Raw genomic sequence first — 24,254 nt, forward strand, 5'->3', positions numbered from 1 at the left:
GACTGCATCTTGAACCTCTTGTAAGCCAGATGCTGATTTAGGCTCTTGAGGTCCAAAATGGCCCTCCACCCCCCTGAACTCTTGGGCACTAGGAAGAGGATCGAATAGAAGCCCCTCCCCTGCTGATCCCTGGGGACTGGCTCTGTCGCCTCTATCTCTAGGAGATGGCGGATTTCTACCCTCATGCGCTCCCTCTTTTCTGGGTTCCTGGGGGTAGGACAGCGGATAAACTTTCTTTGGGGAAAGGATAGGAAGTCCAGGACAAGGCCCTTGCGAATGGTGTTGAGGACCCACTTGTCCAATGTTATCTCCTCCCACCTGTCGGCATACAGCTGTAGCCGACCCCCGATGGGGGGATCCCTGCGACCGTCACTTTCCTTTACGAAAGGGCCAGGATCCACCACTGTTGTTTCCTCCTCCTCAGAATGGTCTCCGAAAGGAAGACTGGGAATGGTTGGCACGAGCCCCGAAGGATCTGTCTTGGTGCCTATCCCCCCCTGCCTGAAAGGGCCTCTGATAGGAGGAAGGGTGAGAAGATTGCCCTGTTTCCTGGCTCCTGTAGGGTCTCTTACGAAAGGATCCCGCCCCTTTCCGGTCACCCCTTTTAAAGGTTGCCGGAAGGATCTTGCGTTTGTCCTTGGTTTTGGTGACAAACTTGTCCAGGGCCTCTCCAAACAGAAGGCCCCCTTTAAATGGGGCCGATGCCAGCTTCCATTTAGCTTTCATTTCGGCCTGCCAATGCCTGAGCCATAGAAGGCGGCGGGAGGTGATATTGGAAGCTAGAGCTCTGGAAGAGAATTTTGCTGCTGTCAAGGTGGCATCCGCCGAATACTCGACAGCGGTAATAATCTTGGTTAGCTCATAGCGCCACCTAAATTTCCTGGGCGGGGATCTGGACCTGAGTTGGTGCAGCCAGAATAGGGTGGCCCTAATAAAAAAGGAGGCAGAGGTGGATGCCTTGATGGCCCAGGCAGACGCCATGTGTGTCTTCTGACATGCCTTTTCTGACCTCTTATCTTCTGCCTTAAGTCCCTCTAGGAGCTCAGCCGGCAGGTTGGAATTGGAAGTCAGAGACACGACTGGGGCATCTACTTCCGGGAATTTGAGGATTTCCTCCATTTTATCTTCTACTGCATATAGAGTTCTATCCCCCCCACTGGGGTTGGTCAGGGTGCCCGGCTGTAGCCACTGGCGTTGCACCGCGTCCATAAATAGGTCTGGCACAGGAATAACCTCGGAAGTCTCTACCGTCTCTTTGAACAACCCATGCTTAAGATCCTTGGAAGTGGAAGCCTGAGAGGCCTCAGGTCTGGAAGTGGGGCCTAACTCTGTGGCCGTCATGGCTTTGTGTAAGATAGACTTGAATAATGACGGCTGAAACAAGCCAGTGAATTTTGGCTTGTCAGGGGCAGGGTTCTCATCCTCGGAAAGGACGAAGATCTCCCTTTCTTCCTGCTCAGAACTTGAAAGCCCAGAGTGGGAAGGGCTTGAAGATGGGGAGGAGGATGCAGGCTCCTTAGAGGTGGAGGCCCTAGGTTTGCGTTTTTCCTTTGGGGCCTTGCCCTTGCGAGAGCCTTTGCGCTTAATGCCCTCAGCTATCCCTTGGGAGATGGCTAAGGAAATTACCTCCCTCATTTCATCGGAAAGAGCAGGGCTTTTCCCCCTTTTTCTCTTTTGTTTACTGGGCCTGCGCTGGCTAGGCCTGCCTGAGCTGGGTCCACCCCTCCCAAGGGGGGAGTTCTGGACAGAATCTCGTTCCTCTCCAATGGAGGAGCTAGGGGAGTCGGGGTACCACCAAGATGCTTCAGGAGATGGATCCCTAGATGCATAGTTATTCCCAAACAAGAATTCACTTTTCCCGGGGGATTGGGCCTCACGATCAGGGGAAGCTGACTCCCTGCTGCGACGGTCCGGGCTAGGTTCTGGCTGAAGGGGCCTTGAACCCTCCCTGGGATCCACTGTGGCTCTTGGAGAAGACCTTTCAAGTGAGCCTTTGTGCCCTATGCCTTTATTTGCAGAGGGATCCAGCTTGCTGCGTTTGCTGGAGGGCCCCACCTGTTCCCCTAAGGCCTCCCTGCATTCCTCAGCCATTTCAGGTCCCCGAGGCCTGGAATATAGCTGGGTTTGGGATGGGCACGCGCTGGCCTTTGCGGTCCAAAAGCGCTGGCAGAATCTCCAGGAGGGAAGGGCCGCCTTGGGGTCGGATTCCTTCCTCCCACCGCCCTCGGTTCCCCGAGACTTAGCTTATTTTCCGGAGGGAGAGACTAGCTGGCTCCCCAGTCTAGTCTCCAGCCTCCCCGCGGCGTTCTGCAGTTGTTGAGGGCTCACTGAGGCTCCGTTGGCTGGCTGGGCTCTTCTTGCTGTCCTCGCTCCTTGCACGCTCCGAGCTTTGCCGCTCTGCACAGTGAGTCGGATCGATCCAAAATGGCGGGGGGTGCGCATGCAGCTGCTTCCCGCTCTTTCCAGCCTCAAAAAGCACGCGAAGACTCCAGCCGTCGCTGCTGATGCCGGGCAAAATGGAGCAGGCGAGGGAATCCTAGCAATCCGGCTCGCCGGCTTTAGAGCCTTCCCAGAGCCTTCGCTGGACCTTTCCTCTCTGTGGGACGCCCCTGCTCCGACAGGGAACTTGGTTTACCCCACCCTTTGCTCCAGTTGCTAGCCAGCCCCCGCTGTGCAAGCCTTTTCAACCCCCTGCAGTGCTTGCAATTAGCAACAGCAGGGAAACCCGGCAGCCCTTCTCTTAAAGTGACAGAAACCTCAATGGAGGCAAAAGGACAGACCTGATGTAGAAGCGTGATTTCCTTTATCTGAGAAGTTAAACGTGGTCCAAATTGGGAAACTTTTTCCAGCCTTTCTGCTCTTAGACTGGAGCTCTCCCAAAACAGTCCTAGCTCGGGCAGACTGAGTTTTTGAACTGAGCATGTGCAGGCAAAGGGAGGCGTGGTCAACAAAAACATCACTCAGTCCAAGGGCAGATAGGCTGTGTTAACCCAGCATTTGGACTCTCTGAGCAGTGCACTGGAGAATGTGGATTTTGCAGTATCTTTCCTCTGCCACACCCACCAAGCCACGCCCATAGAACCAGTAGTACATTTTTTTTGAATTTCACCACTGATCTACTGACAATAAAAGATTCAGGTCAAGGACTACTTGTACTTGTTTTGGAGATTTGGAGTTGATTTGTGGGCTGCAGTAATGCCATGTATTGTAATAATTGGTTGGTTGTTTCTAATATATTTTTGACTTATGGTCATATTATCCTTTTCATAGCTTATGTTGGTTGTGGTATAGTGGGGTGAGTGATCAGACACTTTTGATAAAGTTGTATGTGTATCCATTTTACTGTAATAGGTTGTATAGGCAGTCTGTTTCAGATTGTTGATTGTTGTAATGGATAAGTAAAGAAATAAACAATATACGTGTTGCTAAAAAATTTCAGTACTATTTAGGAAGTGATTGCTACTAGTTGTTTCTGGAGAAAAATGAGGAATTCTTCTGTTTGCCCTTTTCATAGCACTTCTGATCAATATTTAAAGCTCATAGGACAAAGTCTAAAGATTTGTTAAATAAATAGTAGCAAATAAATAGCATATAGTCAACATCACCGCAATAAAATTTTTAACAGAACAGCTCTAGATTTGGGACCTTCTCAAAAAAAGACTTCAGAGTCTGTTAAATCCATCCCTCATCCCCCTAAAAATCCAGAGTCGGCCTGTTATGGGGCTTTTCCAAACTACAAAGGGAATATTGCAAACATTATTATCACTTATCCTAATGTTTGCACACAAATAGAACTTTAACCACAATTGCAAAAATATTCAAAATTTTGGTCTATGCTAATACTTAGCTTTGGATCAATTGCATAAAAATGATGTCCAAGATCCTGAAAGGACTGGTAACACATAATAACATATAGGATTATATTAGTTATTGGGAGTATGGCTATAGAAGTATATAAATTCTATGACAGAAAATATTAAGGCTACAGATCCTACACTGGGATATTTTAGGGTATGATAGTATATTGTACGTGTGTATCTATATATCATGTCTGCCAGTAAAATTAGAAATCTGTAACTAATACTGCTAAGTCGTAAAGTCCATATTGGGTGAGAAATATATATCTATAATGTGCTTAGTCATATAAACTCATTTACGGAAGAAATATTCTTTCTTTACAGATTTTATAGAGTTGTTTCCAAATTATTTTATTACAAAATAAATTGTTCTCCACTTTTCAATTTCTAGAGGAAACACAATTTTTGTTTTTAGAAAACATACATAAAAATCTTATTACAAAGATATATAAATAACTATAGACTGCCATATGTTGTATTTTCTTGATAGAAGGTGATTTAGTGTTGAGACATGGAGAAGGAAGCAATCAAGGTTAAGAAATCACATATCCCTTCTCAATCAACAGATTCCCACTTCTATATTACCCTCACAAATTATTATTCTCTGTCTGTATGAAGTTCCAAACATTCACACATTGGAAATCCCTCCACGAGGAGGGAATCTAGAGCAGCATATTTACAAGCTGTGAATGAATTATGGTAACCATCACTTTTTCCTCATTTTAATTGGAATACTGAAATTTCCCATACTGAAAAGGAACCAATGTTCCACAATTATCTTTGTGTGTAACACGTAGCCTGTTCCTTTTTTTAAAAAAAAAAATAAGGATGATCCTGGGATCTATATGCCTTCAAAAGGTCTTTTTCATGAATAGCTGACCTCCATCAGTCTATGATGTAAAGGGAACCGAGCCCTAGAGTTCAACATTCAAAAATCCCAAAGGATTTGCCAAAGCCTAATAATAGGAGGTCCCTACACACTCAAAGAATGTTAATGTCAGATATACAGAAAAGGAAAACTCAATTAACCCAACAGCCCAGAAAACATTGTTCCAAAGAATGAGTTTTACCCTCTCCATTCTGAAGGTTGTTATAGAATATAGATAGTGTGCAACAATGTGTTATGAAACAATCACAGTGAAATTAATGCCTCCTTGACATGGTTTATGTCAACATCATTTCTGCCACAATTTTATTAATTTTGAAAATTATAGAATACATAACCATCAGTGTATGGCACGATCTGCAGTCATACTAAGTACTTTCCTATTGTCTAAAAATTTGTAATCTAGGCAGCTTAACAAACAAAGTAGAGATTCATTTTGTAATATAAAATGCATAGAACCACAAATCAAAGAATGAAAAGAGAAATACAAACTGAAACTCTTACAGCTTAAAACAATGATATTCTGCATTTTATTTTTTTGCTTAGATTTTTTGCTTAGATACATTCTCAACGATTTCAATAAACTGAAGTTGCATCTCTTCCATAATTTCAGATAAAATGCGTCCTATCCAAAGTTTTTGATGTTTGCCCCAAAGTCCTTATTGAATTACAATATACATAAGGCACTTTGGCAAACTATTACACACACACCAGATTAATATGAAATGCATTTAATTAATTTAATTTTAAAGAAATATAAAGTACATAAAATGTTTTTGCCCCATTGCCTTCTTTTTTGCCCCACCCACTTTCCAGAAAACTACTGTACTCCTCTTGTTAACCATTCAAGGGCCAATTTAATTTTTTTTTAAACTGGAATCCTAGATTCAGGACCATAGAAAATGATACAGAAATATGTTTAGGTTTGTTCAAATCAAGCCTCTGTGGATGGTTGCAAACCTTGGTTTATGATTTAGATGAACTTGTGAACACATTTAATGCAGTGGAGCAATTTTGAGATTGCAGCTCCTAGTAGGTTTTTCTTTGGATTTTAAAACACAGTAGCCATTGGAACTGGACGGTTGAATGTTTTCTAGCCACATAATACAAATGAAAGCATTGAGGACATGAAACAGGGTTATGGTGGGACAAAAAGTGATAATTCTCATCCCCGTTATTTCTCTTTCCCTTGGTATCTCCTTTTCACCCTCCCCCAACCAAATCTTAAGTCATGAAAGCCCTATCAATAATCACATAATTTTATTTAAATAGAAATCTTCAGAAAAAAGTTATTACAGCTAATCCTCACAATCACAATTGAGCCCGAAGTTTTTGTTGTTAAGTGAGACATTTATTAAGTGAGTTTTCCCCGTTTTACAACCTTGCCACAGTTAAGTGAATCGCTGCAGCTATTAAATTAATAACCTGGTTGTTAAATGAATCTGGCTTCCCCACTTACTTTGCTTGTCAGAAAGTTATAAAAGATGATCACCAGACTCCTGGACACTGCAATCATCATAAATATGAACCAGTTGCCAAGTATTTGAATTTTGATCACATGATGCTGCAAAAGTTGTGAGTGTGAAAAATGTTAATTTCAGTGCTGTTTTTGAACTCAGATTGAAACTGTCACTAAATGAACTGTTGTAAGTTGAGGACGACCTGTATATCATGGACCAAAGAGAGAGGCTTTTTAAAAACTTGTGATGCTCCCCATAACAGTAGTAATAATGTTTTGGACATTTCCTGGATATTACTTCTAATTCTGATGTGATTTTAAAATACACAGGCAAATAAGTTTATATACAGTTATTTCAGTTAAGATTTTTCAGTGGGCAGATCCACAAGTATTTGTCTTGCTGGAAAACTTGACTCATTCCCTATGTATATAGAAAGAGAAGGGGACACGGTGGCTGAGTGGCTAAGACGCTGAGCTTGTCAATCAGAAAGTTTTGCAGTTCAGGGGTTCAAATCCCTAGCGCCGCATAATGGAGTGAGCTCCCATTACTTGTCCCAGCTTCTGCCAACCTAGCAGTTCGAAAGCATGCAAAAATGCAAGTAGAAAAATAGATACCACCTTTGGTGGAAGGTAACAGCGTTCCTTGTGCCTTCGGAGTTTAGTCATGCCATTTAATCGTGCCTGAGACATCGTGTCGTTATACAATAGGTCTTAAAATAAAAATGAGCTACCCCTCTTTTACATACTTTGTTCTTCTTAAACTGAATATCAGCCCTGAAAAATATGACTCAGACTGAAACTGTCTTGAAACACAGGGGTATAACTATAGAGTGAGGAACAGGTTGGTAGAACAGTGACTGGGGGCTCCAATTTTTTTGCTATGAGAACCAAAATTGCTCTAATATAATTCCCTTAGTCCTCTTTCTGCCTCATAGGTAGGCAACAAGTCATCCCTTCTTTCTTATCTTAAGATAGTTCTAACCGAGTAGAATTCTTTCCTACTACTTTCCTACTCTACTTCTGATTCAGCTTGATTAAAAGAGCATTTTGAAATTCTATGGAATGAATAAAAAGGCAAAGAAAAAAAGGCTGAGATTAAAGTAGAATACATTTGTAGCGCATGAGTGCATATGATGTGTGTGCATATACATGCATTTGGTTACCTGGATATATGAAGAAAAAAAATCCCTATATTTTTAGAAATTCCCCTTATTTATTTTTTAAATATCACCCTCTCAATCTTGATCCATTTTGTAGAACCAGATATTTAATTTTACCTTGTAGGAAGTTAGCACCCACCCCTCTCCTAGAAGAATGAAATATCCTAGGAAATATTAAAAGGGAAGAATATTTCCCCTAAAAAGAGAAGTAGAAACTCAGAGAGGCGGAAACTCACTCCTCCACCTTTGACAATGGACGATTAAGGCCTGAGCCAGAGAAACATGTTTTTAGGCAGGAAACATACTTACTCTTCATAGCTCTCTCCACCTTTGTCAATGTGTGATTAAGGCCTGAACCAGCCTATTCTACATAACCAAGATTTACCCCATCTCATTGCCCTTCATTGCATCACCCACCAAGTTTCAACCAAACTTAGCACACAACCTAAAAAGCTAGCTATGACCTCTGACAGAAACCAATCAGGATATTTTTCCTGTGCTCCAGGAAGTTCAAAGCCCATGAGAGGGCATAAAACCCAGGGACTCTCAGCATCTCTGCCTTTTCTGCTCAGGAACTCAAGCCATGTGATCCTGTCCACCATTAAACCATCTTTCCAATCAGCCTCCATGTTTCCAGTGTCTTTTTCCCCACTTGGAACTGAATTCAGAAGGACATTTTTTTCCAACAATTTATATCACTAAATATCACCAAATATCAGTATCATCTGAAATGGAGCTGGGGAAAAAGCTTGGAGGGCTGAGGCTTTGATCCTGCTCCAAATAATTGATATTTTCATCAGAACATTTAGAATTACAGAAGTTGTAAAACTGAAGACTAAGATGATTGCAATGTTTGAAGAGAAAGTTAAATGTTAAAGTGGTCAAGAGGACTGTGGTGCTGACGCATTTGCTCTCCAGGCTCTCAATAAGCATCTGAAGCACGGTCTCAGCTGGTAAGTCCTTGAGTCAACTCAAGGGATTTAATTAGCAGTTTTATTTCAAACAGTATAAATAAAGCCTCGTTTGTAGTCCTTGCAGACATCTCTTGATTATTCAGTCAGCTACAGGGTGAACAGGACCCATCTGCTGGAAAAATCCCCTTCCGTTTGGGATATCACATCTGACAAATTGTTTCAGCTACGGACATGCTATCCCTGGGCTCTAACCATCAGGCTTTATGAAGGACTAGGAGACATCAAGCAACAAAGCTACCTATCAGATAAGCAGCTAATTTCATCAGGGCAGACATAAATAACTGTCCATTCTCCTACTGGCTTCAGGGCATTTCAATACAAAGGCTGCTTACATTAAGTACTTAACAACTGGAGAAAAGCCGCCTATTAGCGTGTGAAATTGTTATAAAAGTTTCTAAACCAGAGCTCTTTGAAAAGCAGCAGAAAACAATTTGGACTGTGTAATCTAATTCAGAAATGTGACCAAGTGAGTCAAAGTCATAATAAAAGCAACGTTATTGCCATAATTGGCATCTGGGTTTGGGGTAACTAAGGAGCTGCCCAAGGGTGTCTGTATCAAAAGGGCCCATTTGCTCTGAAGCTGCAGAGTGAAATCTGTCTGAAAAGAACTGAGGTTTTTGAAGGAGCCCATCCATTTCATTCCATGCCATATTAAATTACCCAAAGTGTAATATCTGACTTTATGTCATGCTGTTGTCAAATTTGGAATAACATCTGGTATAGCTTGAGAAGACTGGAGAAGCTGAGAAGCTGGAGAAGACTCCTGCGAGTCCGGTCAGTCCTAGAGGAAATCCACCCTGACTGCTCTTTAGAAGGCCAGATCCTGAAGATGAAACTCAAATACTTTGGCCACCTAATGAGAAGGAAGGACTCCCTGGAGAAGAGCCTAATGCTGGGAACGATTGAGGGCAAAAGAAGAAGGGGACGACAGAGGATGAGGTGGCTAGATGGAGCCACTGAAGCAGTCGGCGTGAGCTTAAATGGACTCAAGAGGATGGTAGAGGATAGGAAGGCATGGAGAAACATTGTCCATGGGGTCGCGACACAACTTTGCAACTAACAACAACAAAACAGCTGAAATGAGAGTGTGGCACCACAAAGAGTGGATTAAATGCTGAGTGGGGACATAGTTGTTGTTGTTCACTAATCCAAGGACAAGGGGACATTTGGTGTAAAGGAGACAATTAGGCATGTATGTCAGGCACAAAGAATTATGACCATTCATTAAATTGCAGTACAGAAGATTTAATCAAGTCTATACACCAGAATCTAGTCAACTAAAGTTCAGTATTAAATTGGTGCCAGAGAAGGATCAATGGAATTCAAGAGGGAGTGGACTTGGCTTATTTGTGGCAATGTAAGGACTCTAAGATTATGACATATTTAACTCTGCCATCTCAGCTCTGCCTGCTTTTCTCCCACAATGCCCTAGCAATCCTGGTCACTGTTCCAATACTGTCCCCAAAAATAAGACCTCCCCAGATAATAAGCCCAATTGGGATTTTGAGCGCATATGCTGAAATATTGCAAACATTGCAACTCATCAGCAGTCATGAGGTGACCATGCTTGCTGCCTCCTGCACCTCAAAAATAATAAGACCTTCCCAAAAATAAGGCCAAGTGCTTACTTTGGGGGTCAAAAGAAATATTTTCGGGGAAATACAGTACCATGGAAACTTTGCCGAATGGGGCTAAAATAATATTGTTTGTAAACTTGTCTTATCTGTTCTGCCTATTTGCCCAGCCCATTTGCAAAGGAAATGTAACGATATATCATATTAGGATCATTGTATGAAGTCAATTGTGAAGCACTGTTTCATAGCAAAACAGAATTTTTGTGAGGAAGATTTTGCCTAGCTTTAGAAGGAAGGAGATGGTAATCAATATTTCATTATTTTAATTTATCTTCTTCAACCAATTTGACCCCACCTTTTCAACAAACAAGCTAGAATGTTATATAGTTCAATGTTTTATATCTTAAGGAAATGATATTAATAACTATTTTCTAAGACAAGACTCAGGAAAATTATGTTTCTTTGAATTTGTATGCGAAAGAAATAATAAACATAAATATTACATTAATAATAAAGTTAACAATTCCCTTGTTTTATTGAAAAAAACATACTTTTATATTATGGAGAGAGCAAAATTGTCTCATGCGAACTATTTGTGCTTATGTTTCACAATTTCCTACCCGATCCAAAACAGATAATACCCAGGATATTAATATATTCTACCTCTAACCAACATAACGACGATTGACAGAAGATTAAATAGGAGAAGATATCTGATTTCCTCCCCTCTCCCTCAAACAAGATAGTTGAATCTTTGCCTTCTATTTTTTCTGATCAGGATAAATACTAATTTGCTCAAAGATCCAGTGACATCTTGTGTTTGATAGACCTTCAAGAATATCCAATGCTCACTGTCTGTTGGAGTCCCACTATAGAACATCACTATCTAATATTAGATATGTCAAGATGTGCTGACATAACTGGTACTCTGGCAAACAAAATATCATGTAGGTGATTCATATCCTCCCTTGAGTCATTACCAAGCTTTACTAAATGCCAACCTGGGTCACTTCATAACACAACAAAATTCCATAGGTCATTACATTGCAGTTAATAATATTCCTTTGCCAAAGCAGAATCTTTCTAGATTGGGTCACAATCTATAATATCGTATTTTGGACATCAAAATGAACTTTTCTGGAAAAAAAAGAAGTGTAATGCCTTCAGCTGTTTTTCTTGCAGCTGCTTTAATCTTGAAGAAAGAAGTAGAATTTTATAATGTGGAAGATGGCTAGATTGTTTATTTATTAGCCACGAAAGTACAAATTGAAGATCTCATTATTTACTGCTTGATCAAAACTGTCATACTCAATAAAAATGTCCCTTTTAATTTTGTTCTGTGTGAAAACCTCTCCTTTGCAATCTTACCTGTAATTATTTATTCAACATCATTTTTGATATCCTAAAATGCATCTAAACTATTTCTACTTTTTAATTCTAGCATTAATACAAAAGTATATATGTATATATGACTCATTAAGGTTATTTGATAAGTCATAAGTGGAAAAAAAACTACTAGACATATCTAAAAACTTTTCTATCAGTGATTTTCATGTTATACTAGAAAGATTTTAAAATTTAAATTGCATGCAATTCCAGGTAAGGCTGAAGGGTTAGAATGATACAGTAATTTGTGTATATTTTACAAAAGATAGTTTATAATTTGCAGCTATAGGGTCATAGATAGCTTAGATAGCTACTAAGACATTTTTCTCATGGTTTCTGGAGGTGCCTCTGACAATAAATTGGTAGGCATTTTTCTTCTACAGATAGGGAACATACATAAACTGTCTTGTAATATAGTCTAAGAACGTATCTCCCTCTTGAAAAAAAGAGAGAAATTCCAGATGCACATAATGTGACCTCTCTACTTTACAATGTACTTTACTTTGTATGCCCTTGGCATGGTGGCTCTTACTTACCTCCTAATTCTAAATATAATCTTTGGCCCCCCCATTTTTTTACTCAAAGAGTTCTCAGTGAGCAAACAGCAGTGGTAACTACATACATAAATAATCTTGGCAAAATATTATGAGAGAAAAAATGAAACCGGAAGAGATAATGACTATTAGAAGGACAATGTCTGAGAATTGATCTAGTCCAGAAAAAAAAGTGTTTCGAATGGATGATCAGGATTCAACTCTCAAGTCACACACGTAGTATTCAGCAGAGTTATTAACTAATGGTTCGTGTGGATATGATTTATGTGCAAGTTACAAACACCCAACAGATTTATAAACCACATAAATTAATTTCAAGTGCACGGATTAAAGAATCACTGAATGCTGCAGATATAAATACACATTTAATTATAGTAGGAACAAAAGCATCATTGTTAAGTGCTGTACAAACAAACCAGAAGACATCCATGTCCAGGCTGACATAAAATAGACCTCACCAAAGGTTATTTTTCAGGTGTGGGCGTACATGCTGTCTTACAAACAGTCTGCAAGATCTAAATAAAGCCCACCCAAGTGTTTTTGGACCGGAGTCTGAAGGAACAGCTAAATAGAAACCTTTCCCTGTATGTTCCAAAGTTATAGATCTGCAATTCTAAAAAAAGCTTTTAAGAAATTCTGAAGTAGTAGATCCTACGTACCAGAAGTTGATGAGAACTTCACTACTTAAGCTACCTTCTCTAAAAGAAGAACTACAGCTTTCCTTGGTGCTGTCACTCATCATGCATTCTCATCTGCACAGACTTTATCCAGTGTTATGGTAGAATCACCACTATAAGCTACCAATTAAATACCATCAATTTCCCCTATATTTGCTCCGGTAGCTGGTTGGGTAGGAAATCTGTCTGCCAATCTCAGTGTACTCCATGATTCCAGTTCCTATAGGTGCCTGGTGGTATAGTTAGCACTCTGGACAGTCAGGTATTTTAGACATAATAAAACAGATATTATGAGCAACAGATTAGCAGGACTGTAATTGGGAAATGGCAGAGTTGGCCCTCTATCATAGTTTATCACCAGAGGTTTAATCTGCTTGATGAGGGTAGTCTTGTTCTTATTTTAGAATTCTTCCATTTGGGGTTATTTATTTTTGAAGTGATGTCTCAGTAAGCTAACCTGAACAAACTATGTGCAAAAAAAAAAAAAGAAAAAGAAAAGAAAAGCCAGATGTATCAGCTCCCATGTTTTCTGATTCATTTTCCTCTCCATTTTTAAGTTTGGAGCTTATTTTTGCTGAAAACCGCTAATATCCATTGAGGTAGTGGGAATTGGGAGATGAATTTGCTGATCTACAAGGCTGACATCTGACCTTAACGTGTTTTCCACTCTCATTATTTCAACAGTAATCTTACAGTGCTTCGTAAAGATTGAAAGAAATTGATCTCCTTTGTGTATTTATAAAGCCACTGTAAGGGGTTATGGCAAGCATAATCTTTGCATCAGTCACAAAGGCATAAAATCATTCTAAATCCTGATTTGAATCTTTCAATGGCTGGAGGTAAAGATAAAAGGCAGAATGAATCTTTTGGAATACAGATTTTAGGTAAACTACTGATATTCGCGGTGGCTCAGTGGCTGAGCTTGTTGATCAGAAAGGCCGTCAGTTTGATGGCTCGAATCCCTAGCGCCGAGTAACGGAGTGAGCTCCCGCCACTTGTCCCAGCTTCTGCCAACCTAGCAGTTCAAAAGCATGTAAAAATGCAAGTTAAAAATAGGAACCACCTTTGGTGGGAAGGTAAGAGTGTTCCATGCACCTCCGGTGTTCAGTCTTGCCGGTCTCATGACCATGAAGATGTCTTCGGATAGCGCTGGCTCTTTGGCTTTGAAATGGAGATGGGCACCTCCCCCTAGAGTCGGGAACGACTAGCACGTATGTGCAAAGGGAACCTTTACGTCTACCTTACTGATATTCCTGAGCAGCATTGTTGAATGTGCATCCAAAATGGATTGACTCTACAGTAAATCCATCTTTGTTTACAGAAGGCAGATGCTGAGCAACAAGCCAGATGAAGAATTAGCATTAGGAAAAAAAAAACCCTATATAGTTATTCCTAAAACTGGTAATTGCTAATGACAGATTTGATACATGCATGTTATTTCTAACTCATAAATAAAAAAAATACAACCTGAACATATTTTAATACAATAAAAAGGACTGACTAAATTGGGCAACACTTTTTTAAACAAGTTCCTTTTACAGAAACTGTTAAGTGGCAGATCCTGTGTTGCAAGAGGCATCCTTGTCCATTCCCACGGAGATTAGACTGAATCTTCCATCATGAGTTTTGCAAAAATATGCATCCAATTGGTTGAAACATTCCAATCCTTGCCGAACTCCACTTCTTCAGAGCAGCAGAAGATGCAGGAATGGTGTTTTATGGAAGAGCATTAAGGAAAGGGAATTTTCTTGTTAGATGGATTTTGTTCCAAAATGCACAAGAGCAACTGTGTGAACACATTTTTGGTATAGTTCCATAATCTAAAGATGCTATGTGTATTCAGCTTTCCTCTTATGTTTCTGCATACTGTGGTATGCCTGTGAATTAAGAGACAGGATGGACGTACAGACAGATGGACAAACGGAAGAAAGGGAAGACTCTGCAGATCCTATAGAACTTCTATTAGAGATGAGAAAAATTCAAGCCTGTTGAATTCATGAAAGAAGATATTCCATGTGCAGCCGCCTCATTACCTCTACCTCTAAACTTGCTCATGCGTATCTCCTTTTGGCTATGTGAATTTTGAAAATACCAATGAGACAAAGTTCCCTAATGCAGCCATTGATTTAATGTTTAGCAACATCCAAAAGTTGCAAGCCTCTTTTCTTTCATATGTGACTGTAAATTATAGTTTAGAATTATGCACACAAATTGCGTACACTCATGAACCTTCCAGGGCAACCACAAAGTGGAAGAAAACATCCATTTCCATTTTTTAAGTAGGAATGGAGTGAACAAAAGATTCATTCACATACAATAATAGTATCCTGAGGATGAACTCTATTTTACTGTTTATGCATGAATCCATGGATACTTGACATTGATTGCTTCACTTGATTGCTATTCTTCCCTCCTAGGTCAAATTATCTGGAGAATGCCACTTGCAAATTGACAGGATTTAAGCATTATGTGATGATTTGAATCCATCTGTTATTCTTGGCCTGGAAAGCTTACTTACTTATAAATCTTGTCAACACACATGCCTATTTTTAGTGGAGCTCATTTTGCTGGATGGCTTTGATGTATTTTTTTTATTAATGGAAAAGATTTTCAAGGAGAATTGTCAAGAATGTGGAGAGTATTAAAAATACAGCCAAATTAATAAACATAAATGCTTTTTATATAAAATGAAATATAGAAATGCTAGAAGAGCAATCTAACTGAAATAAAATTATCCTATCATGAGCTTGAAATTTTAGTGAGCTAGGACTAACCTATATTATTTATATAATATACTATAGCCGCGCTGTTGTCTACAAAAGTGATCAAAATATCTGAAATTCAACTCTATTGGCATTTCCTTAAAAAAAAGCCTTATCCTTTAGATTATTTGTAATACAACTATGGGTATTAATACAATAACCTTCTACAATTGATGCACCTTTTTCTTATGGACTTAAAACTGTATTTCCAAAAGTAACCAGTCATAAAATGAATCCAAACCAAAAGTAATCTCTCTCTCTCCCCTCCACCCCTTTCAAAATCAATTAATTCCACTCAAGTAATCTTCTCCTTTTAAAATCATGTATTTCTTACTCAACCAAGGAAAAAGGACACTAGTAGGTGAGCAGATTCTTAAGTGGCTTAGTGGGAACTGCTTGGCAGAATAAACATAAGAGTTTTCTGACTGTGAAAGTTAGGTAAATATTTGGTTGTGTAACTTTCTCTTTTCAGTAAAAAAGCAGAGGCAAGGACATGCAATGGAGAAAACAGCAAATGAATATGAAGTCTTAAAAGTCAGGACATACTGAAAAAGGTAGCACGGTTCTTAAGATCTCTTTATTGTCATTTGTTTACCTTTATTGTTACCATTTATATTATCACATTCATATTTCAATGAAATAGTGTTCAGTCAATGATTGATTCTAAGGACCTAGATGATTTCTGGCACATGTGGAGATGTGCGGGCTGAGACAGTGAACCAACTCCTTGAACACAGGGAGGCTGTGGTGGACCCCGTGACAGAATCCACACTTTAAAGAACCTTGTGGTGGGAAATTAAATTTGTTTTTCTATGAACAGCAAATTCACATGCCTTATCATGCCAGGAAATCCCTTGGGTTCCAAAATACTTTACTTTAAGATACATGCTGGTCAGTGGTGAGATTCAATTTTTTTTATTACCGGTTCGGTGGTCGTGGCTTGATGGGCATGGCATGGCTTGGTGGGTGCGGCAGGGGAAGGATACTGTAAAATCGCCATTTCCTCCCAATCAGCTGGGACTCGGGAGGCAGAGAATAAATGGGGTCAGGACCAGTCAGAGGTGGTGACCAGTACTGGTCCTCCAAGCTACTCAAAATTTCTGCTACTGGTTTTCCAGAACTGGTCAGGACCTGCTGAATACCACCTCTGATGCTGGTGGCTGCAATCATAATTGGGAAAATGATATTTAAAGGCAACATGATTAAAATGTAATCTATGATTTGGTCTTTATTAAAGTCTGAAATTTACACAATGTGTGAAATGACGCTATTATAAGAAAATTAGAAGATTAAAATGCCACTCTGAGTAAGTTGTCTAATCCTACTGACTTCTATAACACAGTTACCCCAAAAGTTCAGAGAGCAAAGCAGGGGAAGTTCAGGTTTGTTGGGGAAAATTGTACCCAATGCAACCAGTTGGGGAGAACAAAAAGGAAAGGAACATCCCACAATTTCTCATGGAACACCACCAATTTCTTCCACAATTCTATGATTCCATGGAACACAATCTTAAAAAACCTAGATTAGAAACTCTCTCTGAGAGACCGCCTCCTGCCAATTACCTCCTCGAGACCTATCAGATCTCATAGATTAGGCCTCCTCCAAGTGCCATCTGTCAGCCAGTGCTGGCTGGCCACTACGCGGAGGAGAGCCTTTTCAGTAGCAGCTCCGACCCTTTGGAACGATCTCCCCATGGAGATTCGTACCCTCACCACCCTTCAGACCTTCCACGTAGCCCTCAAGAGCTGGCTATCCCGTCAGGCCTGGGGGTAAATATTTGATTCGCCCCCACCCGAATGTTGAATGAATGTTGTTATTCTTTTAATTACGTGTTATGTTATATGTTATTGTTTGTATCCCCTCCCATATAAGTTGTTAGCCGCCCTGAGTCCCCTCAGGGAAAAGGGCGGCCTATAAATAAACTTATTCATATTCATATTCATATTCTCTGAGTAGTCTATTCTAATATTTAACTATTTTAGGGAGCATATGCTTTGGACAAAAAGTAATGGCTCCTAGTTATTTTCCTCTATAGAAAGCCAAGGTTGTGTTTACTGCTTAGCCTCCTAAATTTGTCAGCTGCATCAAGGACACTAGAAAAGGCCATCCGACCACATACACTGTTAGATTCATGTCCCAGTCCAGTTGGATTTTATATATGGCACAAGTAATATGTAGCAAAATAGTTCGGATTGCCTTGTTTTTCTACTTTCCTCTGGCAAAACAAAACTTGATCTCTGGGAATCAGAGGTGGTATTCAGCAGGTTCTGACCAGTTCTGTAGAACCTGTAGTGGAAATTTGAGTACTTCGGAGAACTGGTAAATACCACCTCTGACTGGCCCTGCCCTTATTTATTCTCTGCCTCCCGAGTCCCAGCTGATCAGGAAGAAATGGGGATTTTGCAGCAACCTTCCCCTGGAGTGGGGAAGGAATAGAGATTTTACAGTATCCTTCCCCTGCCACGCCCACCAAGCCACACCCACCATGCCTACCAACCATGCCCACAGAACCAGTAGTAAAAAAATTTGAATCCCACCACTGCTGGGAATCATTTGTTAACCTTGACACTTTATTCTAGAACATGAGAATCAAATCTGCAGTGTCTGCATCTGGAATCAAATCTAACTATTTACCAGCTTGGATTTTTGGTCATATATAGCTATTTCCTACAATATCAATTTTGCATCCATATATTGTCATGGGAAGTACATGGCAACACTGTAAGTTTCTAAAGTTTTTGAAGCAAAAAACCCGACCAGTTTGCAAGACTTTAACGCTATCAGAAGTGAGCTACCATGGCAGACCATGTACATGGTGCTCTGCAAAGCATAACAGAGCCCTCACAGATGATATTTTTGACTGGGACTTAATAGAACTCCAGCTGCTTGTGATTATAAATGTTAAGTATTTCAGAGGCAGCCAAAAGATGTGTGCTTTTACCATCCTGCTGATGCAAATGGAAAGAGTTATGCTGTCACCTGAAAGAACTATAATTTGCTCTATTTTAAAACAATGGCATCTTCTGCCCATCCTCAGTCGTCTATCTATTCACAACCCAGGTAGATCTGAAACCAGTTCTGACCTTCTCATCAAAATGAAAGGTGTTGATAAGCACTGAAATCTATCATGACGGGAGTAAATGTTACCTTTGGAATTGCTGTGAAGCTGAACGATAGGGGGATTTCAAATCACGAACATCTGCTGCAATTATTATTATTATCATTATTATTTTAAAAACACACACTTCTTTGCACAGCAGTCGCAATCAAGCCGTGCTTCAGAACAGGTAGCACCATTAAAGCTAAACAAGAGATTTGATTAGAATGCCAAGTCTGTCACTCAGCCTCATTATAGATATAAATACAGGACTTCCATTCATAGTATATATCCACCGTTCTAATGATATTTTTTTAAAGTGTACCGCACAAATATATTTTTGTGTTTATCTTATAGTTCGTCTTCACTCATATTTGATTGCTTTACTTCAGCATTAAAATCTACTTTTGTTGGGGAAAAAAATCTTTGACAAGTTTTCTGTTGCACAAACATTTTTGAGTGAAGGCAAAAACATTCTTTCCCATTTTTAAATGTCATTCTTCATAGTATAACAAATCTATAATTTTCCCTCTTCAGTCTAACATTCAAAACAGAGGAGAAGGCAAATAAAAAAAGGGGAGTTTCTTGTTATTATCCAAATGAATAGACTAGATGGTTTATCCAAATGAATAGACTAGATGGTTTTTTTGTATCAAAACTTGAAAAACCTGTGGATATAGCTGGTCCTAGTTGAATGACCATTTGTTTAGTGACAATTTGAGGTTGCAATGGTGCTGAATGAATAGTAACTATGAATAATCCTCACACCTATGGCTCTAGTGGCATTCCATGATCATCTGATCACCATTTGTGACCTTCACTTCCAGCTTCTGATAAGTAAAGTCAATGGAAAGCTGGCAGTAAGTGTGAGGCCCCTCACTTAATAACCTATGTGATCCCCGCTTAATGATAGCAATTGGCACTGATGTTGCTATGTGGTGCAGTCACATGGTTATAATTGTATCACAAACAATGGAGTTTCCAGTCCCAATTAGAGGTGTTAAATGATCGCTACTGTGTCGCTACTGAGCTGCCATAAGAATTTGAGGTTCAAGGATGTTATTGTAAGATATAGCATACTTGAGTGGTACTAAATATTACATAAGGAAAATACGAGATGGAAATTAAGAATGCTAGTTTTCTGTATACCTTTCCTTTGCATTTTTATCTCCCTCATCATGCCTAGAATGAACTGCTCCCATGGAAGGAATTATATAGAAGATACTGTAGATTATAATGAAGAGAATCCAGTTTCCCCAGATGGAAAAAGCAAATATGGTTTGCAAGATTAGAAAGGTATAAAGCAGGGGCGAAATTCAGCAGGTTCTGACAGCTCCTGGAGAACCGGTAGCAGAAATTTTGAGTAGTTCAGAGAACTGGCAAATAACACCTCTGGCTGGCCACAGAGTGGGGTGGGAATGGAATTTTGTAATATCCTTCCCCAAGGAGTGGGGTGGGAATGGGGATTTTGCAGTATCCTTCCCCTGCCACGCCCACCAAGAAATGCCCACAGAACCAGTAGTAAAAAAAAATTGAAATTTCACCACTGGTATAAAGAAATGTTGTGAATAATGTGTAAACAAGATTTCCTATTTTATCCCCTTATACTCTGGTTTCTCTTCAGATCAGTGGTTCTCAACCTTCCTAATACCACGACCCTTTAATACACTTCCTCATGTTGTGGTGACCCCCAACCATAAAATGATTTTCGTTGCTACTATGTAACACTGGGAGCCACAAAACCTGGGTGGGTGTGGCCAACTCAACATCACTCCCACCCAGTCACATGACCCCCCCCTCCCAGATATGCCTACCAAGGTTTCATGGCTCAGTGTTTTCTGTGGGAATAAGGTCTCTCTTTCTCTCTCTGCTCTCTCTCTCCCTCTCATTTATGATTTTCTCTATTTTTCCTCTCCCTTTCTTTCTTTCTTTGCTTCCCTTTCCCTCTTTCTTTCTTTTTAGAGCCGAGGTGGCGCAGTGGTTAAATGCAGCACTGCAGGCTACTTCAGCTGACTGTAGTTCTGCAGTTCGGCTGTTCAAATCTCACCGGCTCAGGGTTGACTCAGCCTTCCATCCTTCCGAGGTGGGTAAAATGAGAACCTGGATTGTTGTTGGGGGCAATATGCTGACTCTGTAAACCGCTTAGAGAGGGCTGAAAGCTCTATGAGGCTGTATATAAGTCTAACTGCTATTGCTATTGCTATTTTTCTTTCTTTCTCATTGAATATGATAGCAAATCCAAAATAAAGTTATTAATTGTAGGAAATTGCTTCTCTGTAATCTTTTTATAGTGAACTCTAAGTTGATAGAAGCTGGCAAGATTGTACTAACAGCAATAGTGTATATATATATATATATATGTGTATGTATGTATGTATATATATATATGATATATATATCTTTTGAGTTGACGATATAATACGTTATCCAAAATTATAAATAATCTTATTTTCAGGTGCATTTTTTGCCATCTCTGTTATTTTCTTTTAAAAAAATCAGACTTGCTTCCAATTTGTGCATTCTGGAAAACTGCAGTTTTCTTGGCAAGAGATCTTGCTTGCCATTTGTTTCATCATAGGTCTGAGAAAGTTAGTTTCTTTCTTTCTTTCTTTCTTTTTTTCTTTCTTTCTTTCTTTTCTTTCTTTCCTCTTCCTTTCTTTCCACCTGGTTTGTTTCCCTCTGTTTTCCCTCTCTCTCATTCTCTCCATTTAGCTCTCTTTCATTTCTTTCTCCCTCTCCCCCTTCTCCCTCTAATTTGTTTCCTTCTATTTCCCCTCTATCTCATTCTCTCCTTCCAAATCTCTTTCATTTCTCTCTCTCTCCCCTTTTCTCTTTCATCTCTTTCTTGCGCATGCAAGCAAAATACCCTCTTAGGCTGGGATCACGGCGACGGGAACAGCGACTCCTTCTGCTGCCGCCACTGAGAAGTGAGTAGCTGGCTGTGCTGCGCAGGAGACTCCTCAGTGCCAGACTCAGGTCAGTCCCCTTCGTGTTGACTCAGGAAAGAGCCGGAGCAGCCGTTGCTGGATGCAGAGAGGGAAGAGTTCCAGAACCCTGCGCAAGGAGAGCCCTGTGCAGCGCAGGAGAATTGGAACTCTTCCCACCCTACACCCAACCAGCTGCTGCTGCTGCTCCCCATTCTCCTCCTTCCTGAGCCCACACAAAGTGGACCGCGGCTCGTGCTGACCTGAGTCTAGCGCTGAGGACTCTCCTGCATTGCGTACCCACTCACCTCATTGCCCAGTGCGACAGCAGGAGGAGAGTCATTGTCCCCTCCACCTTGATCCTGGCCCAGGAGGGTATTTTGCTTGCACGCACACACACAAGAGCGCGAGAAAAGGGTTGGAGCTCTTCCCGACATTGAGTTGCCTGCGAAGGACGCGGTGAGAGGCTCGTGCCTTCTCAGGGCGGAGAGCAGAGTCCATGATGGGGTCAGCAGGGAGCCGCAGGAGAGGGGCCAAAGCCTATTAAGACTGTTACCCATGCTAAGCATCCCACGTTCCTTTATTTTATTTTCCCCGCCTTGTTTTATGCCTCAGATATGGTACCTCTTGGCTTCTGTAGCTCTGCCCATCAACTTCCATCACCCGAAGCGAGCTGCTTTCCCAGCATCCTCTGTGCTGCGCGAGTCTCTTTTCCCCCTCCTCACCTCCATTCCAGCTCCTACTCCCCCCCCCACACTTCTCCTTCTGCCGCGCGGGGAACCCGAGCTGCTCCTTCCCTGCGGGTTGGCTTCTCGCCAGCCTCTCCGAGGCTCCTCGGCGACCCCTGTGAAAAGGTTGTTTGACCCCAAAATAGCAATAGCAATAGCAGTAGACTTATATACCGCTTCATAGGGCTTTCAGCCCTCTCTAAGCGGTTTACAGAGAGTCAGCATATTGCCCCCAACAATCCGGGTCCTCATTTTACCCACCTCGGAAGGATGGAAGGCTGAGTCAACCCTGAGCCGGTGAGAGTTGAACCGCTGAACTGCTGATCTAGCAGTAGCCTGCAGTGCTACATTTAACCACTGCGCCACCTCGGCTCTTAAAAGGGGTTGCGACCCATAGGTTGAGAATCGCTGCTTCAGATCGTATAAATCTTTCACCTTTTTTAGCCCCTTTGTGTTCCCTATACAATTTGCAATCTTTTTTAGGACTGGAAAAAAATGGGATGACTAGCATGTAATTATGTCAGTATACTTGAAATTTTGAAATATGTTATGAGTATTCACACAAAACGTCTATCACAAATTGTGTGAACAATTACCTCAAATACAAATATTGAGAAGCAAAACAAGGTGGCTGCTTCCTGCCATCCCCTCAAACTTCTCAGAATGTTACCTGCCATCTTACATTATGCTTCTCTTTTTTTTCTGGGTGAGGCACAAAATATTTCAGTATGGCATTACTAGGAAAATAGACTATTTTGTGGATGGTACTTTGAGGCATGCAATATTCTCATTTTCTTTTAATTTAAACAAATCCAAAAATTCAAGTGTGCAAATAATCTCACTATCATCCACGGAGAATATTGTTGTGACTAATGAGGCAAAATCTCTTCAGAGTAAACTAATGTGAATTCTGAATATGCAGCACATATTGCACTAAATTAGCATTTCCTTTTTAGTGTTGACTGAAGGAATTGTCATTATAAGAAATGAACAAGATTTGGTTAAATGAAACAAGCAAAAAAAGATTGAAAATTCTACTGAAATCGCTATTTTTCTACAGCATGAAAACAATGATTATGCTAATAATGTGAAGAGTCAATCACCTTTTTAAAAGGAAGTATACTTTTAGTTTAGCATTTTATCTGCTTGGCTGACTATACCAACCAAAGCTTGGCCTGGAGAATGTCAAAGTAAAATAAAATATAGAGACATTAATGTAATAATGCTTCTGTTATATGAGAGTAATACAGAAAGGAACGTGTCGTGATGCATCATTAAATAGCTGGTTTCAAAGAATACCTAGGTAAAAATATCTGCTATGTGGAATTGAGCCACAAAAAACTGCGGCCACACTTAAGTGATCAACCAACATACCTGCCTCATCATAGGATACAGTCAATTTTTCCAGCATTTCTCGGTCAATTGAGAGAATTTGTTGTTCCAGGATGGTTTGATAGGATAATACACTGTTCTCCTTATCTTTCTCATAATCCTGAAGGTGCTGCTTTAGGACTTCTGGTAAGCGGGACTTCACATATTCTGCTGCTGACTACAGAGGAGAAAGAGGAGAGAAAGAAACCAAAGTTGACTTTTATGTGCAATATTACCTTTTGTGCCGTATATACGTATACATAAAATAAGAGGTAGTTTTAGGATTTTAGCAGACATAAAATACAAGAATTTGAAAACTTGCCACAGCCCATATTAGAAGTACTTCTAGGCATTTTCTTTAGGTTATTCTTCATTTCTTTCACTGGTCAGTTTGAGAAACCAGGTCTCCACAAAGTCTAAAAAGTACTGAAGCAACTCCCAACATTGAAACTTTTCTATTTTATCAACACAAAAAGAGTTTGAGGTAAAAAAAAAAGGGCTACAGAAAATGAGGGCCTTTATGGAAGATAAGACATTATTTGAATGTAACAAAAGATGCCACGGTACATCAGGAGTGGTGGACACAAGGAAATTTTTCTCACAGACTTTTCAAATGAAAATGTGCAAATCAGCACACGCAAAAGAGAAAAGCATTCACTAAAACTACATCTCCTCAGTGGAAAAAAGGACTTGCAAATATCACAAAGGAAAACTGTATAAAAAAAATAGGAATAATGTCATGTATCTTTTCCACACAGTTTATTAATTATGGAACCTAATTATTTACAACTTTTAAAAACAGGGAAAGGGAAACATATAATCTGTCATTAGCACTGAGACTTATG

At 40.2% G+C, this 24,254-nt stretch overlaps 1 protein-coding gene across 6 annotated transcripts in view; it reads right to left on the reverse strand.

The window, feature by feature from the left end:
• PPM1L (protein phosphatase, Mg2+/Mn2+ dependent 1L) overlaps nt 1–24,254 on the reverse strand; it is a 205,370-nt gene that overhangs the window by 36,470 nt on the left and 144,646 nt on the right. For all 6 annotated transcript variants that reach the window (XM_032225180.1, XM_032225181.1, XM_032225178.1 and 3 more), the window contains exon 3: nt 23,413–23,587. In XM_032225180.1, the coding sequence (XP_032081071.1) occupies nt 23,413–23,587 (175 nt within the window). The remainder of the gene's footprint in view (nt 1–23,412; nt 23,588–24,254) is intronic.

This window comes from Thamnophis elegans, chromosome 10 (assembly GCF_009769535.1).
Source record: "Thamnophis elegans isolate rThaEle1 chromosome 10, rThaEle1.pri, whole genome shotgun sequence".
NCBI lineage: Eukaryota > Metazoa > Chordata > Lepidosauria > Squamata > Colubridae > Thamnophis > Thamnophis elegans.